The sequence below is a fragment of the Bison bison genome, unplaced genomic scaffold (genome assembly GCF_000754665.1).
Source record: "Bison bison bison isolate TAMUID 2011002044 unplaced genomic scaffold, Bison_UMD1.0 scf7180017864322, whole genome shotgun sequence".
In the NCBI taxonomy this organism is placed as follows: Eukaryota; Metazoa; Chordata; class Mammalia; order Artiodactyla; family Bovidae; genus Bison; species Bison bison.
In genome coordinates this window covers 5,820,982-5,837,548 of record NW_011494894.1, presented here as the reverse complement: position 1 = coordinate 5,837,548, position 16,567 = coordinate 5,820,982, and the positions used below count along the sequence as shown (strand labels likewise).

At 35.1% G+C, this 16,567-nt stretch overlaps 1 protein-coding gene across 2 annotated transcripts in view; it reads right to left on the bottom strand.

Moving 5' to 3' along the window:
* TRMT1L (tRNA methyltransferase 1 homolog (S. cerevisiae)-like) overlaps window positions 1-16,567 on the bottom strand; it is a 35,116-nt gene that overhangs the window by 13,785 nt on the left and 4,764 nt on the right. For both annotated transcript variants that reach the window (XM_010853084.1, XM_010853085.1), the window contains exons 2-10: window positions 16,229-16,339; window positions 14,468-14,581; window positions 11,063-11,127; window positions 9,060-9,189; window positions 7,542-7,665; window positions 6,980-7,059; window positions 2,430-2,679; window positions 1,818-2,030; window positions 268-458 (exon numbers count right to left, since the gene is read on the bottom strand). In XM_010853084.1, the coding sequence (XP_010851386.1) occupies window positions 268-458; window positions 1,818-2,030; window positions 2,430-2,679; window positions 6,980-7,059; window positions 7,542-7,665; window positions 9,060-9,189; window positions 11,063-11,127; window positions 14,468-14,581; window positions 16,229-16,339 (1,278 nt within the window). The remainder of the gene's footprint in view (window positions 1-267; window positions 459-1,817; window positions 2,031-2,429; window positions 2,680-6,979; window positions 7,060-7,541; window positions 7,666-9,059; window positions 9,190-11,062; window positions 11,128-14,467; window positions 14,582-16,228; window positions 16,340-16,567) is intronic.

Below are 16,567 nucleotides of genomic sequence, written 5' to 3'. Positions count from 1 at the left end.
AGTGGAAACTAAGTTATTTCTAGGCGTTTTGACAGGAGGCATGGCTAGAGAGCATAAATTATAATGAGTAAATGACTTTAATGAACTCACACGAATGTCTTGTCTGTTGATGAAAGGAAATCCAGTATAGGAAATAAAGTTAGCACTGTAATCTTTAAAATCAAAGGACAACAATATGTATAAATTAGGGATGTGATAAACGCTTATTTATTGGAGGCTTACACATAAATTCAACACAATATTCAGTCAAAAGAAACTTGCATTTACCTTCTACCATATTACCATCCTTCTGAAAAATTCTCTCTTCACACCACTGACAATGGATTAGGTACTGAATCTTCTTGGCTGTCTCATCTGCAGAAGTTGGCCCCCTCAAAACTCTCACAACAACCAACACAAAATGTTCCAGAGCCACTGCAAACAGTACTTCTATGCCTTTGTTACATCGGGCTGCAGCTCTGGAAAAAAATTTTTTAAGTTGTTTTGAGAGCTTATCATTTTCCTTTGCTTGGCATTATATTGACCTTATATTAACTTGGACAGTATATATACTATGGAAGGGTTACGGGAAAATAAGAAAAATTTAACTCTTTGTAGCAGTGGTTTTAAAGATATATAAAAAAGTGGCTATAAAAGATACATACTATACACTATAACTTTTACACAAACTGAAACACAGGGAATTATAGGGTGCTTGGCAGGCTTTTGGTAATTACACATGTTCCTTTATGATATCTTCTCAATATTCTTTGGTTTCTAATGTCACTTTGTTTCTTGTCATCACAACCATCTTTCTTTCTAAAATTTTTACCTACTTTTTTCTATAAAAGCTTCTTCCAAACAATATATGCTTACTGAGTACTAAATACATGCAGGGAAGTATGCTAGCTGCTGACCAGCTGGTAAAAAATGAATAAGCAAAGTCCTTGCCAGTATTACGTTTATATACTTTTGTATTAAATTCTACTTGATACACCATTTATGTACTCAGTTTTCCCTCTTCAGTTGTACACTAACTTAGTCTGTATGTACTGCTTTGAATTTGCTGTTACATTATAAACATTTTAAAGTATGTACAGTAGGTCCTTGGCATGTACCAAGTGAACATCAGAGGTTTTAGTTATTTAGGAATAATCCTGAAGGTCTATGAAGTCTAATAATCTGTATTTTTGCTGAGGTAAGGATTTCAGTCTAAATGCTGTGAAACTGGTGCTGGCGTTAGTGACAGCGCCGGCTGTAATGATCTGTAATCTTAATATTCATTGACACTGTATTATTACTATTCTTCGAGCATAACTTTATGCATAAAATGGGTGCTCAAAGTCTTCCTTTCTTCAATTGTTTAGAAAGTCTAATGAGAAACAGAACTTTTTGTTTTTACAGGTGAGATCATTTCACAGAATCAAATTTATAAGCCATCATTTTTTTCAAACTATATAAATAAAGAAGATAAGATGAAATGGACATTAAATAATGATCATTTCTAAATCTAAGATCAATTTTTGCTTTCCCTTTTTGTGGTGCTACCATCCTATATCTACTCTGTTGAAACAAAATGATTTGAAGTTAACTTTCATTTTTTCTTTCTTACTACTTTATTTAAATAACATTTTAAAGTGGAGAGCAAACTATTTTAGGCACAAGCTTTTAAATAAAATTCTAACATACAACATAAGATTTCCAAAAAAATCAAGATCACATATACAAAATACAGAATCTGTATTTTGTGCATATTTTGAAGAATGAAATAAGCACTTCTTGCAATATTATTTCTTTCTATCATATACTCAGACATACAAAGGTTGGCCATTTGGTACCTTGCCACTGCAGCTACAACAATTCTTGCAGCTAGCTCCTTGTAATATTCAGTTCGGACAATATTACAGCCGTAGTGACGCCGGGCAACGTGTTGTGCCTTGGCATATAAAGAACTGATATCTGTAGAAGTCACTGACACTATGCCAAGGTTTCTTATATTTCTGAATGCTGAATCAAGATAGTTCACAGATGTTCCAAAAGGATCTAGGTGTCTAAAATCAGAAAGAATATGGACATATTTAAAATCATATTAGTAATCAAAATCATACCATTGCCATATTTCTAATGATAAAGTTCCATGGATTCAAAAGTACTTCATAAATCTATTTTAAAAACATTAACTATGTTTTTAAAGTAAGCAATAAAAGGATCTTATGATATCTTAAACATGTGAAAATAAAACCTGCTTAGAGAAAAGTTATCATGCCCAGGCATATTACTTCAAATGCTAGAAAATGCTCTTATGGCATTCCTTAAGCCGATGCCAAAATATTGTATTAATTTAAATAAACAATGACAAACTACCTTAATTTTTAACGGCCCCCTCTCTACCCCACCTCCCTTCAAATCCAAGTCAGTTTAGAAAATGACAGAAAAAATTTTTCACTTACATGAAATCAAAAGATCTCAAATGCATTAGTACATTGGCATCCATTTTGGTCACCTTAATATTACCAAGGTTTTCCTCTCCTTCTTCCAGAATATCTTCCCTTTCTTCCTTTTCCTTACTGTCCACAACCACTTTCAATTTGTTTAAATGGCAGTTCTCCTGAATCAACGTCACAGAGTTTTCATTCAAATCATTAATTGTAACCTTGACTGCATTTCCAAGATGTTTTGCCCATTGTAATCCCATTATCCCTTAGGAGAAATTGGAAGAAAAATGGGTTTTTAAATTATAAAGAATAAAAACTGTAATAAAAATAAAGAATATAATTTTGTAAGTAACAGAAATAAATGTTTCAAAATCTTAGTATTTTCAAAAGTAATTCTTATTCTACTTTCTCACTGAAATGCCTCTTAAGAAGATTTACCACAAGAAAATGTATCCTGCAGATTTCCATTAATAATTCTTAAAAAACTGTTCTATAATCCATGTTCAAATAAAATACCTATGTATATTCTTTATTTGGGGTTTAATAGGATATTTGTTTCCTTTCTTCTTACAATGGAATACTTTTTTTTCAAACAAAATCTTACAGAGAAATCCAATATACAATATGAGTAAGAGTGGGGTTTCTCTACTTGAAAAGAAGTTGAGAAGCTGGAATTCATCCTGCTGAAGCTTACTCTAATACATGAAAATAAGAAAACTTTCGTGGATGAATGCTTTTCAAATACTGCACCACAGCATCACTGTGAGTGAAAAACAACTCTGTATGTGTAAGCAAATGATCAAGAGGAATTGAGACCAAGAGGGCCCTCTCACAGGTTTTCTATCCCTGTTGGATTTGAGTCATAAGGGACATTCACTGCAAAATGGGAGATGGTGACACCAGCCTAGCCAATACGAAGTAGAAAACCCCCAATTTACTGGAAGTACTGACCATATGCATACATGTGACTCATTAATGTAAAAAATTAACACCTACTATGTGCCATTTACATTTATTTTCCTATTCTTAAGATAAGCTTGTGAAATAAGTTTTAATATCTATATTTTAGAGATGGGGAAACAAGCAAAATGACTGCTACGAGCTTTATTTAAGTTTACAAAGGCACATAAAAAGAAAAGATCTTCCTAAACAATAATTTTAATGTTTCAGGTAAAAAAAAGAGGAGTAGTTCATTGCAGTATTATTTATAAGAGCCAAGACATGGACACAACTGAAGTATCCATCGATGGATGAATGAATAAAGAACATGTGGTATACATATACCCAACAGAATACTATTCGGCCATAAACAGAAGGCAGTCCTGCCATTTCAGACAACACAGACGGACCTTGAAAGTACTACACTAAGTAAAATAAGTCAGAGAAAGACAAATACCATATGATTTAAATTAAACATGGAATCTAAAAAAAACACCCAAACGACAGAAATGGAGATCATATTTGAGGCTGCCAGAGGAGGAGACTGGAGGCGTGGGAGAATTGAGTGAATGTGGTCAAAGGGGACAAACTTGCAGTTATAACAGAAAGATGTTCTGGGGATAAAATGTACGGCAGGGAAATTACAGTTAACAATACTATTTATTTGAAACTGACTAAGCGAGCAGATCTCATCAGAAAGGGGAAAAAAATCTATAACCATGTGAAGAGATGGATTTAAACTTTTTTGATCATTTGACAATACATGCATATAGCTAATCATTATATTGTATACCTAAAGCATATACAATGTTATATATGTTGACTATATCTCAACAAAACTAGAGGGGGGAAAAAAGAAAATTACTCCACTGTTAAGAGACATATATAGTATCCAGTGTAGGTATGCTGCTGCATGCTAAGTCACTTCAGTCATGTCTGACTCCATGAGACTCTGTGGACTGTAGCCCACTAGGCTCCTCTGTCCATGGGATTTTCCAAGCAAGAATACTGGAGTGGGTTCAAATCTCTCCTCCAAGGGATCTTCCTGACCCAGGAATTGAACCCACGTCTCTTATGTCTCTTGCACTGGCAGGTGTGTTCTTTACCACTAAAGCCACCTGGGATAGACATTTAATAAACATTACTGAATGTAAAACACAAGGGTGGGGGAAGACGGTGTGAGGGAAAATGGTGGGAAATAAATCTGAAAAAGTAGACTGTGATCAGACTATGGAGGATATTAAATTGCAATCTGAGAAGCTGAACTCTAGGCAATTAAGATGCATGACTTTTTTGACTGAAAAATAACATGATCAATTCAGTGTTTGAGAGCAAAAGCTGTTTAGCAACAGCATGCAAGACAGATATAATTGCTAAAAATCACTCTATTGGCAGATATGGAATGAAAAAGAGTATGAGTCACGATACAAATGAAAACTTAGAACCGTTCCATAGTTGAGTGTGGGGATAGTGGTGGGAAAAGGAGTAATAAAAAAATGATTCATATTTAAAATCTGACCGGCTCAGAGGATATGATCACCTTAGAATCATTACTTCATCACTTTTACCATTTCTACACTGAGACATTACTAATGATGATGATAGTAGTAGTAGTAATAATATAATAATGATGATACTGAATACTTTTATCGCATTTGCTATATACCAGATACTGTTCTAATTTCTTTACATGTATTAATTTCCTTAATCTTTACATTATTTTAAGGTAGGTACCTTCTTTTGGATAGATAAAGCAAATTAAAGCATAATTCCCTGGGGTTAGACAGCTGGCATGTTATAAAGCTGGGGTTTGAATGCAGTCAGTCTGACTCCACAGTCCATGCTTCCAGCCACTACTTCTCTCTGAGGTGAGGAACTTAGGCCGAACTAGGTCGTGCTTTCATTCTACTGGTACAAACTTCCCAAGAATACACTCCTATAACTTTTATAGGATAGGGTACAAGTGGCTTTTCAGAAATTTTCTACATTTTCCAATCTTTTCTATACTGTTATGTCCTTTTGGGAAAAATGTTCTCAGTCTTTAAAATTTCACCATAATATCTCATTGCCTAATACGTAGGCAATGTTTACTCCAACACAGACACACACACACACACACACACACACACACACACACACACACACAAATCAACCAAACACCAAGTGCTTACTGACTGCTGCAAACAAGTATTCTTGCAAAAAAAAAAAAAATCCTGTCTGAATATGACCAAACCTGAACATCCAACTACCAATATACAGAAATAGAGGAATATCTTATATGAACCATGATGATACAATCAGCAAAAATCTAGGCTGTGGGAAACTCTACAGGACAAATGACCTCTTATATCAACAAATTATCACACATACACACAAAATGATGAAAAGAAATACAGATTAAAAAGGGACTTGAGACCTATCAAACAACTGAAATATATAGTTTTTGGATTCTGACTTAAATTTTTTAAAAATTTGGAATAATTAGGTCTATCTAAACATTTGATGACATTCAAGAATTATTCTTAATTTTTTAGGTGTGATATGGTATATGGGTTTTAATTTTGAAAAGTCCTTATCTTTTACAGGCTTGCCTCACAGCTCAGTTGGTAAACAATCCACCTACAATGCAGGAGACCCCAGTTTGATTCCTGGGTCGGGAAGATCCACTGGAGAAGGGAGAGGTTACCCACTCCAGTATTCTTGGGCTTCCCTTATGGCTCAGCTGGTAAAGAATCTGCCCACAATGCAGGAGACCTGGGTTCTACCCCTGGGTTGGGAAGATCCCGTGGAGAAGGGTAAGGCTACCCACTCCATTGTTCTCGCCTGGAGAATTCCATGGACTCAGTCCATGGGGTCACAAAGAGTTGAATATAACTGAGCAACTTTCACTTCACTATGCTTTACAGATCCCATGGAAATATTTACAGATGAAATGACATATCTGTTATTTGCTTCAAAATAAAGGAGACAGAGTACAGGGCAATGAGTTATAAAGGAAAGTGCACAGGAATACAGATAGAAGACTGAGTGATGGATATAAAGGAATTCACTTATTATACACTCTAGTTTTGTATATATTTGAAAATTTTCCACAATAAAAAATTTGCCTTGCATTTTTTTAATATAAAAATACTTTGCTTGATGTGATATCCATATACATTTCCTAAGAAAAGATACTGTACAGGAAGTTCAGCAAGCATGCACAAACTTCCAATTATAAGATAAATAAGTACTAGGGATGAAATGTACAACATGATGATTAAATATAGGTAATAGTTGTATAGAGGAAAGTTAAGAGGATAAATTCTAAGAGTTCTCATCACAAGGAGAAACTTTTTTTTCTTCTTACTTATCTATAAGAGATGATGGATGTTAGCTGAACCTATTGTATATGTAAATTAAACCATCATGCTCTACATCTTAATTAAACTTGTACACCCATACAGTAATGTATGCCAATTCTTTCTCAATAAAACTGGGGAAAAAAATCTCTTAAGGTTCACATGATATAAACAAACCCTTAGTTCTCAAAGTGGCTAAACAACAACAAGGAAAAAATAAAGGGAAAGAAAAGATACTGTACAGATTTGATAAAGTGAGGTTCCAAAAAAAGCTTCATCACTTACCAGTTGCTCCAAAGGCATCTAGACATTCCAAAGGTTTTCGCTCCTTAGCCAGAGCAGCCAGTGTACAGAATATCAGCTGCCTAGAAGAAGGAAAATAATCTGAAATAATTTTACTGTACCATGGTTTCATCATTGTGGATTTTAAGAACAGTGAGAAAGTGTTCCTATTTACTGTGCAAACTACTTTGAAAAGAGACCTAATAACATATTCCTTACTTAATAGTATAAGAACTAAAAACCTGTGAAATTAAACTATTAGTCAAATTGTGTTCTATTAACAAGTATTTACTATGAACAATGATTTTATAAATAAAACTTGGCAGAGGCCCATCAGTCTGTTCCTTTAATTTTATATAAAGTTAGACCTACTTTACTCCGAGAAAAAAATTGGTTTGGCAGAAAAATAAAACAATCGTTCTGAGAAAATGCAAAATAAATGATTTTCATTCCATACCTACTTTTCAATTTCAATATATTAGAACAAGAAGATTAAGAGAAGGTACATTTGTAACGAATTGAAGCATCTGAAGCATTACATAACTCTTTTTTAAATTTATCTTACCGATTCAGTTTCATTTTGGGATTAAAATAAGAATCTGTTTTCTGAGGTACAGTATAGTTAGGACAAACTTGTACATCTGTGTCTGCCTCTTTCAAAATTTCTTTAGGTGGTTTAGCAGCAGAAGCTAAAATTAAAAAAAAAAAAAAGATTTCCAGTGAAATAGAAAATAATTATAAATATCAAGAACAACATAAAAAATAACCTTCCTTTATAATAGTTTCACGTTAATGAAATCAGTTGAGTAGATGTCAAAAAAAAAAATCACCCAAAATTGATCTACATAGCCCTGTCTATGGAAAAGAGCAGCATTCTGTTAAGTATTTGGTGAATTAAAGTTTATCAGCTTAAAATCTTAACTGTCTAACACATCAATGTATCTGTACACCTAATTAAGGACAGTTACCCTAAGACTGTGCCAAATTCTAAAATAACCTTTACTCATCAAACACTATATTGTGTTTATAGAGGCTGGTTGCTAAACACATATTTTATTATGGTTTAAATGTTAGAAAATTAACCTGTGTGGTAACATTCCATTAGCTAGCATGGATGACTAAGAGTCACTCTATTTCCTGAACATGCTTGACTTCAGAATATTTTTGTGATTTTAAATCACAAATTATATTCCAACAGCTGTAAGCTAATGTATAAAACAATTATTCTACTTTTAATATACATTAGAATCATTCTCCTATAAACTCAAATGAAATATTGATATATTTGTGTGAATATATTTTAATTATTTAAGAAAGGAGAAAGAATAATATGTGGAGGGGAATAACTGAGATTATTTATGTTTGGATTTCTTGATCAAATTACAATCAGAATGTTAACTGAGAACCATATTTCTCTTTCTACAATGCCACATAAAAGTAATCTTTCCTACTGTTATGTTACATATCTTTCTGTACTCACCTAAGTGTCAAGTCACATATCTCACAAGATAAGCCTTTCTCAAACCAGGTTCTGTGAGAAAATTAAGCCCTTCAAATAATTATTTCACTACTTTTTTCAATACTTAAAAGAAAGGTCCAGAGTACCATTCTAGATGTATTCATTACATATAATGGATGCCTTAGGGCAGAAGGGCTTAATTCTTGAGAAGGAACAACCTCACTATTAATAAGCTACTAATAACTTGATCTCACTCAGGACTATAAATAATCTTTATATATCACTCTGCCTCCTTTTTCCAGTGTTTTTCAACAACAAGTCTAAGATAGTTACTGGTACAGGAGCCATCAGTAATAAAATCCTATTATCTTTCATTAGGATATCTACATTTACTGGGCATCAGCTGCTTTTTTCTACTCATGTATTAAATACATCTGTTAAATTGAGACCAGTTTATACTGTTGGGAGTCTCACAGAAAAAAAAAAAAACACTGGATGGATTAGCAGTTAACTAAATGATCTGGTTAAGTCACAGTATTCTATCTGTCTGATGTCTAAAAATAATAATTAGACCACTGTTTAAGGATCTACTTATTAACATGTTAATGAGATTGCTCAACTCACCAGCAATATACCTGGATTTAGTCTCTCCTTTGTTCACATGGCGCCTGACATGTCCTAGCATATCTGTCCTTCTGGTGATTGTTGCTGAACAAATGATACAATGATAATGGGCGCCCATTTTACTGGATATCTATCAAACAGAGTATTTAATTTAAATACATAAAAAACTTACTAAGACAATGAAATAAAAGTTTATTTAAGGTTGTGAATTTAAGTATGTTAGAAGATAGTATTCATTTTGCCATGTGACTCTGAAAGGATCTTTATTTCCTTACCTATATTTACATCTGCTTTTTAATGTTACAATAGGTCACAAGTTTGTTAGTTTTTTCCCATTCATTCTAATCAACAAATAACTACTCTTATCTTCTATAAGCAACACTTATAAATGGTACAATATAGCAGCAGTGTGTTGGCAGACATATAACTGGCTCTCCGGGAAAATACGGCCCTCATTTGTAGTGTCTGCAGGTCTGTGATCTAAACACTCTACCATAGCCAATGTCAAGCTCCACATGTGACATTTCAAGCTACCCATGTGACATCACTGAATGTGAATTAGGGAAGAGATGTGCAGTATCACAGCAGAGAACACTGCCACCATGCAGACACAGTACATACATATAAATGACACACGAGCACAGATATAGTAAAATAACTGGGAAGTAGTGAGTTGTTGAGTATTCATTACTTTTGTTTTTAATATAATTTATTTACTTTTAAGTTCACATTTTTAAATTTTTGATGATGGCCACATTTAACAACCGGCTCTCCAGATTTCTGGAAATCTGAGCTAGTGCTGCTGCTGCTGTTGCTGCTGCTGCTAAGTCGCTTCAGTCGTGTCCGACTCTGTGCGACCCCATAGGCTCCTCCGTCCCTGGGATTCTCCAGGCAAGAACACTGGAGTGGGTTGCCATTTCCTTCTCCAATGCATGAAAGTGAAAAGTGAAAGTGAAGTCGCTCAGTCGTGTCCGACTCTTAGCGACCCCATGGACTGCAGCCTACCAGGCTCCTCCGTCCATGGGATTCTCCAGGCAAGAGTACTGGAATGGGGTGCCATTGCCTTCTCTGGAGCTAGTGCTAGCACACTCCTAAGTGTTAAAGACATAATAAAAAGTCTATTTTTTCAAGCAAAAAGTTCTCACTTTTTAGTTTCTTATTTAGTTAAGAACAAGAAGACTTCCAATAGCTCTTCCCTGCTTATGATGCCTTCTTACTCTTTACTCGCGGATCACAGGGCAAGGACAGAACAGTCAAGAACATTCCACAATTTATGGCATTGTGATTATCATACTCAAAATATCTTAGATAGGGTTAATGGGCCAAGCATTATCCTGACAAAGTATACTTAAGAATGTTTTTCTCCCCCAATACTTTACTTTTTTTGTGTGGCCTAAAAGGAAAATTTACTAATAATGATTTATTAAGCTAATATGCATTCAGGATAGTGTCACTATAAAATATTTTATAATTTGTATTCCCCAAAGGTTAAATGTATCCTAATACAAACACATGTACTTTTTAAAGTTACTGAGGTTTCAGTAGTGTCTTCATTCTGTCCTTTGACAAATTAAGAGGAGGAGCATAGGGAGGATGAGTATGAATCAACACTATTAAGACCTTTGCTAAACCACAGAAATTAAGTTATTATTCTATGACCAAAATTTATTTGGAAAGAAAAGTGCTTTCTACTTAAATTCTCCATTTCAAAATTAGTATGTGGGTTAATTTTCCTTTCGAACATATGATAGCAGGTGATCTGACTGAAATTAAAAACTATAAAATGAAAAGTTCAATACAGCAACAATTTTCATACATTTCTTATTTTTCCTACTATGGTAATCTGAAAGCCCTTGAAAACAAAATCTTAAAGTAAATCTCATTGCTGAATACACACATTTTAGTCTTAAAACAAGTAAAAGTCTAAAAGCAAGTAGTCTAAAAGCAAGTACTTCCTTTAGAGATAGCTAAATCTAAAAACAACAAATCTAACATGTGATTACCTGTTCTCCAATAATGTTTGGTTTCACCGGTCGACAAGGTAAGTGACAGATGCACATCCGGTAACCTAGAAGGAAGAACTGCTGCTTGTCTTATCACTGCTCATCAAAAGTTCAATTATTATTAAAATTACTACCAAATTTATAAGAATAATGGGGATTATTCTTATATCTGTAATGTCATAATTTATCTGAATGAGACTAACTTAGTTTTATGCATTTGTTATATATGACACGGTATAAAAACATACACAAGAGATCTAGGTTCAGAATCTGGTTGTTCCAAAAACATCTGTTATTTTGCATTAGTCATGTAGCTTCTTTGGGACTCAGTTTTCTCATCTACTTTTTGCCATCTTGACTTTTTCTCAACTTCATCTTCTTGCCTTATGCTGCATTTACTATTACACAGCCTCTTCTTCATCAATGATATGGCACTTAGTTCTCTTTGCGTACTTCCTACTTAATCTTTACAGATCCTCTTCCCTCTCTCATACTCTAAAATGTAGATTTTCTGTATGATGGATCTGCTACATAAATTTTTTCTCACTTCCTGACTAACTTGAATGCCTTTCATGATTGCGACTATCTCCCCTATGAGAAGGAATTCCAAATTATAGCTCTATTATCAATTCATTCCTGAGGGCCAGATCTCTACTTCCAATCGCCTACTCAAGACATGTGAGTGATTATTTCAAAACCTATTGTCAAGGACTTCCCTGCTGATGCAAAGAATAAGAATCTGCCTGCGAAGGCAAGGGAAACGGGTTCAATCCCTGGCCCAGTAAGATTTCACATGCTGCGGAGCAACTAAGTCTATGCACTACAATTCTTAGCCTGAGCTCTAGAGCCCAGGTGCCGCAACTCCTGAAGCCCATGCTTCTAGACCCTGGGCTCCACGAGAGAAGGCACGGAACGGCAACAAGAAGCCCACACGTTGCAAAAAAGAGTGGCCCTGCGCACAGCAATGAAGACCCAGTGTAACCAAAAAACATTAAAAAACAAAACAAAACCTACTGTCAAGGACTAAACTTTTCACTTGACTCTTGAACCAGGTTTCTTTTTTTACTTTTTTAATGAATAACAAAGCCTTCCAGTTACTCCTAACTCAAAAACTGTAAACTTATCTCTAACTTCCTTCTTCTCATACTTCTAGTTCAGTTCACTTTACATCCAATCATTTTTCTTAGCTGTGTATCCTGAAGTGTCTTAGGACCCAGACCTTGGACCATTTCCTTTGTACCTATATGTACTCTTAAGGTCGTTTCATCCAGACTTTCAGCTTTAAATACCATCTGTATTCTGACAACTCCCAAATATGTATCTCTAGCCCAAACCTTTGCAGATTTATGTGCCCTCCAGGCTCCCTCCACTAGATGAATCTCAACATCCGTATGGCTAAATCTGAAGACATGTTCTTTCTCACGTCTAATGCAGTCTTCTCCAGTTAGGTAAGGCATTCTTATTTTGTCCTTCATCTCATTTCTATTCCTTCAGCAGATCTTATTCAACATATTTGCCAACTACTTTGAAGCCTGTTCACAAAGACAAAAGCTATCATATTCCCCATCTACCAGATCACCATCATGTGAAAGAACGCAACAGCCTAAAGAACATGACAGTAAAGATTACCATGAACCATCAAACAGAAGGGAATAACCTGGAGGCGAGAGACCAGAGATTAAACAATGGCTTATATAAAGCAATTACTTCATTACCTTTGTAATTAAAATGAGATCGTTTTTGTTAAGAAGTCAATATGGTTTACTACACATTCTCATAAATAATTAAACATAAGATACTATGGCTTCTGAATTAGTCTCTAATTCACTTTTTCTCTAAGTAACTAGTGACAACCTTTTACCAATACTATAAGAAAATAGTTCTGCCTTCTTTTTGGAGTGTCTTATAATGACTGTTTCATTTAGTCTGGTTGAAACTCCAGATAACCACATTTCACAGTCAGTGTACTTGCATAATCATATACAAATTTAAGTATGTACATGTTTAGGGTTTTTTTGGGGGAGGGGAGTATTTTTGTTTTTATCATATATATTGCTATTTTCGGGCTTCCCTAGTGGCTCAGACGGTAAAGCATCTGTCTGCAATGCAGGAGACCCGGGTTCGAGCCCTAGGTTGCGAAGATCCCCTGGAGAAGGAAGTGGCAGCCCACTCCAGTATTCTTGCCTGGAGAATCCCATGGACCGTGGAGCCTGGTAGGCTACCATCCATGGGGTCGCAAACAGTCGGACACGACTGAGCGGCTTCACTTTCACTACTATTTTCATAGTTTACCATGAAAATCCTTCCAAGCAAGCTAATATAGATCTAATACACTCTTCTCAATGGCTGCATAATATTTCATGGTCCGTATGTACCATAATTTATTCAATCATCTTTGATTTTTAGTTCCAAGTTTTTGTTTCTAAGCACATGATGCAATGAACATTCTTGTACATCTTTGTCTATTGCTTCCTTTACTCTTAGCAGAGGGAGTGCCTGGAGGAAAAATATTTTAAATTTTTTAAATGTTGCCAAATTTCTTTCTAAAAAAAGGCTGTAATATATCATCCGTTGGAGAAGGAAATGGCAACCCACTCCAGTATTCTTGCCTGGGAAATCCCATGGACTGAGGAGCCTGGCGGGCTACAGTCCATGGGGTCACAAAGAGTCGGACATGCCTGAGTAACTAAACACATATAATCCATAATTCACTACCTCAGAATCTAACAATAACTCTCCCTAGGAAGTCTTTTAACTTGGTAAAATCGTGCTTTTTGTCCTTCAACTTCATTCTTCATTTGAATCCTCTTGTTAAACTTACTCCCTCAAATTGTGCCGTTTTTGTCACTGTTGTAACTTTTTTTTCCCCTCATTTCCATTTATCAAGGGTAGAGAAAGGCTCTGAGTTTGAATATTTATCTTATATCTCACGACTGTTCCAAAAACTCTCATTAACTCTGTTCATTTTTAAGTCAGCAGCAGGGAAAAAAAGAGATGTTATCTTCTCTTTTCCAATATTCATACCAATTATTTTCTTGTTTTATTATACCTTCAAAACTATTAATCGTAGTTAATTAAAAACTGTAGTTGTTCTAATAAAAAAAGGAAAAGTAAAACTTATGAAAACATGGTTCATTAAGTAATGTGGGCCTTCAGGGCCAAGCCAAGTACCCAACACAGAACAGATACTTAATAGTTTGTCAAACTAAACTACTGGTGTCATAAATATCTACTGCCTAGAGAACTATGTGGTCCTTTATTAATAAATACATTAAAAGAGGGGCATTATATCCTTCATAATTTTAAACTGAAGATACTTGATTATGTTGTCAGTAAAATTCCAAAACTAGTACAAAATCGTGAATTTCATTTACATCACTTTTTAGTAAGTACAAAAATACAAACCTTCAAATTCGACGGAGACTTTCCAGTGTAAATTCTGAAGGTGACGATGAAGCTTGTGACTATTACAAGCTCTGAATTTCTCCTTGGGGCACAATGGACAAGCCTGTTTGTTTCCTGTTAATGAAAAAAGAACCAATAAAGCAGAGAATATACCAGCTCTTCATGCTTAAATTTGCCTACGAAAGAAGTTAACAGGGGACCCTTTCTCATCCTTGCCTCTCAAAACACACACACACACACACATTCCTTAGATAACATCTTTCTTAATATTTATTAAGGTGAAGTCATTCTTGCCTCAGCAGGTACTTAACAATAATTGTTTTAGGACACTGTCAGTGACTGATTTTTATCCTAAAACTCTCCTCTCTGTGGCGAGCTGATATCCCTGTTACCACTGGGTATGGAGAAGATGAGGAAATGATAAACTACATGATATCCCCCCAGGCAAAATGCCTTCCAGAAAGAATGTCGTTCTGCACTTTGGGCAGGGGAAAAGGCAGGAGTTGTCACACTTACAGAGGGATAGGAGCTAGACAGACAAAAGTATCAGCTCTGGTATTCTACTCTAGCAGCAACAAAAACAGTTAACATGTGGAATTAAAAAAATGAAAGAAGGAAGGGGCAGATTGGATACAATACTCTGTATCCTATTACAGTGGCTCTGGGCTTCCCTGGTGGCTTAGATGGTGAAGAATCCACCTGCAATGTGGGAGTTGTGGGTTTGATCCCTGGGTTGGGAAGATTCCCTGGAGGAGGGCCTGGCAACCCATTTCAATATTCTTGCCTGAAGAATCCCCTGGACAGAGGAGCCTGGCAGGCTCCAGTCCATGGGGTCACAAAAGGTCAGACATGACTGACTAAGCACACGGCACACATCCTACTACTGAATTTGTTAAATTCTTCCTTCTTCATTAACATATTATTAAAAAGATTATGGATCATCAAAACAGAAGTTTCATTTAATTAGAAATGTAATGTATCTTAATAATAACTTTAATAGTACTAAAAATAAATCTCAAATCCAGGTTTAAATCAATAAAATATACAGAAACAGTAACTCAATTTTTAAAAAATTTATTTGACTATACCAGGGTGTTTTTGTTTTGATCATCCTGTGTGGCATGTGGGATCTTAGTTCCCTGACCAGGAATCCAACCCATGCCTCCCTGCATTAGAAACACAAAGTCTTAGCCACTGGACCACCAGGTAAGTCCCAATAACTCAATTTTTAATCCAGCAAATATCTTTCACATATAGCACATAGCAAGTATAAGCACAATTTTTAAAATATACTCTCTACTTCAAAAAACCATGAGGAGATCTTGAGGATGGAATCCAAGCACTAAGGATGATAAAGTAGAACGACAGGAGCTCAGGGCACTAACAACACTGTGAAACTCTGTACCAGCTCTACTTTGCCAGTCTTGAGATTTCTTTCTTGTGACAGAATAAAAGCCTCCATACGATTTTTTGGATTTCTGTTACTCATAGTAAAACGTTAATTCCTAACAAAGCCCTTATATATCCATGAGACTGTAATTTCCTTGAGGGGTTGTGAAATAACTTACCTCACAGTGCCCTTACATATAGAAGTGTACCATTTCCTAAGTTAAAAAACATTATCTTACTTCTGCCCTAGCTTGGCGGAAATAAACAAGTTCATGCTTACCAAAATTTTCATGAGTAGAAAGATGACAAATCATTAGAAACTGACCAAAAAAACCAAAAAAAAAAACAGAAACCCTCCAAAGATGGAAATACCTGCATCAAGATTATCTGAGTTCAGTGAATTGGCAGAGTCACAATCCCCTTCAGTTACGAAAGCTAACTTCTCTAAATCAGCAAGCTGCCTTTGAATTGAGATGTGTCTCTCTGAAAGGAAAGTTTAAGAGTTAGGAAATTATGCTTTAACAATATGTATTCCATCTTCAATTTCATTTTATCACGTCACACAGAATTTTACACTTTCATTTCCTATAGCACAGTGCCTTAGTACCTAGGCAGAAAACTCAGTTTGTAAATGACAAGTGTGTCTCAGAAGTCAAAGAGTTGCCACTGCATAACCTCACAGCTTTCAAATTTTATCTTATTATTCAATAT